The sequence below is a fragment of the Argentina silus genome, assembly GCF_951799395.1.
Source record: "Argentina silus genome assembly, chromosome: 16".
NCBI classification, from domain to species: domain Eukaryota; kingdom Metazoa; phylum Chordata; class Actinopteri; order Argentiniformes; family Argentinidae; genus Argentina; species Argentina silus.
In genome coordinates, this window is record NC_139670.1 from 747033 (window position 1) to 749532 (window position 2500).

General features: G+C 56.9%; 1 protein-coding gene across 1 annotated transcript in view; it reads right to left on the minus strand.

Moving 5' to 3' along the window:
- Positions 1–989, minus strand: part of LOC310817122 (liprin-alpha-3-like) — a gene marked incomplete at both ends in the record, with an annotated part of 6921 nt that extends 5932 nt beyond the window's left edge. Inside the window, one exon of the mRNA XM_083687559.1 lies at positions 630–989. Within this exon, the coding sequence (XP_083543685.1) occupies positions 630–989 (360 nt within the window). The remainder of the gene's footprint in view (positions 1–629) is intronic.
- Positions 990–2500: the final 1511 nt, after the last annotated feature.

The window sequence follows — 2500 nt, forward strand, 5'->3', positions numbered from 1 at the left end:
ACTGCATTACAGTGAAGAGATACTGCCACCTAGAGGTCCACAGGACAGTAAAGGAACACTACGGGAAGCTGAAACAAAGATGCTGAACAGAGCTGAGAGGAACAGGCAGTTAGAGACAGAGAGGAAACCACTGGAGTCCCTTAGTCTCTCTGTGAGACACACACGCACGCACACACACACACACACACACACACACACACACACACACGCACGCACACACACGCGCACACACACACACACACACACGCACGCACACACAAACACGTACAGGACCGCACACATGATGAACACACACGCACGCACGCATGCATGCCCACCACACGCACGCACACACACACACACACGCACGTATAGGCCCATGCATGAACACACGCACAAATTCAAACACAAACACACTCTACTCCCACACCTACCCGTATGCATGCACGTACGAATGCACACACACACACACACACACACACACACTCACACTCACACACACACACACACACACACACACACACACACACACACACACACACACCAACATCTGCAACTACACACAAGTACAAACACCTCCCCCCAACCCCTCCACCCCTCCACCCCATCCCCCCACCCCTGCCCCCCCCGTCCCCCCCGCCCCTCCGTACCTGCGGCAGGGCGATGGAGAGCTGGCGGGACAGCGAGTCCTTCTCGTGGCCCAGCTCCCTGAGGCGTAGCTGGGCCGTGCCCAGGCAGTCCTGGGTCTCCCTCAGGTTGTCCAGGAGCCTCTCCCTCTCCGTCAGCATGTTCACCATCAGGGACTCCAGGTTCCCCGTGCTGCCCCCCTCGTCGCTGCCCCCACCGCCCCGGGCCTCCCCCCCCCGCCCCCCGCCGTAGCCCCCTCCGCCCCCCCCCATGGCCCCCCCCAGCCCCCCCACCCCCCCGGACCCCCCAGGAGAGGAGGGACCCCCGCCCGAGCCCCCGCGCCCGTCCTCTGAGATGGTGGGCATCACTTCACACATCATCATGAGACCGGAGTGTGTGTGGCACGGTCAGAGAGAATAGTGTAGTGTGTGTGTGTGTGTCTTCTCTTCTCTTCTCTTCTCTTCTCTTCTCTTCTCTTCTCTTCTCTTTTCCTCTCTTCTCCTCTCTTCTAAGCCAACGGTTCCCTCCAGTTACCTCACTGTGTGTCTGTGTGTGTGTGTGTCTGTGTGTGTGTGTGTGTGTCTGTGGGTGTGTGTGTGTGTGTGTGTCAGCATCAACCACAGTATCTGCTGTCCTCCGACCGAGGAGGAAGTGGAGCCAGCGTCGACGGTGGCCTGGGTGGCTAGGATTGGCTGAGGGACAGGAAGGGGAGGGGCTGGAGGGGAGGAAGGGACAGAGGAGGAGGAGGGTTTGTGTTCCTAACTGGCTCCACTGACGGGTCCCTCACAGCAGGAACAACCGCTGAGAGAGAGAGAGAGGAGAGAGAGAGAGAGAGGAGAGAAGGAGAAACCACAATCACATTAGGTCCACCTCAGTTAACCCTACTATACATACGAGATATACGAGATACAGATAGGAGATAGATAGGAGATAGGGTATGACAGGCGAAGGCAGCAGCCAGGAGTTGTGTCAGGAGAGCAACCACACAGAGAACCACACAGAGAACCACACAGAGAACCACACAGAGAACCACACAGAGCTCTGAGACCAGAGAGCCACACAGAGAACCACACAGAGCTCTGAGACCAGAGAACCACACAGAGAACCACACAGAGAACCACACAGAGAACCACACAGAGAACCACACAGAGCTCTGAGACCAGAGAGCCACCTGGAGACATGAGAGAGGTGAGGAGAACCTAGGGGAAGGTTCTAGATGATCTGTGGAAAAAAATGTTCTTCTTCATTTGTCCCCATAGGGGAACCCTTTGAGGAACCCTTTTGGGTTCCACGTAGAACCCTTTTGGGTTAGATGTAGTTTCTAAATAGAACCCAAAAGGGTTCTTCAAAGGGTTCCCCTACAGGGACAAATGAAGAACCCTTTTAGAACCCTGTGTTCTAAGAGTGTGGAGCTGCAGCTGGGAGACAGTAGAAAGGGCAGACTAGCCCTGAACCCCTAACCAACCCCTAACCAACCCCTCACCAACCCCTCACCAACCCCTCACCAACCCCTCACCAACCCCTCACCAACCCCTAACCAACCCCTCACCAACCCCTCACCAACCCCTCACCAACCTCTAACCAACCCCTCACCAACCCACCAACCCCTAACCAACCCCTAACCAACCCCTCACCAACCCCTCACCAACCCCTCACCAACCCCTCACCAACCCCTCACCAACCCCTAACCAACCCCTAACCAACCCCTCACCAACCCCTAACCAACCCCTAACCAACCCCTCACCAACCCACCAACCCCTCACCAACCCCTAACCAACCCCTCACCAACCCCTCACCAACCCCTAACCAACCCCTAACCAACCCCTCACCAACCCCTCACCAACCCACCAACCCCTAACCAACCCCTCACCAACCCCTCACCAACCCACCAACC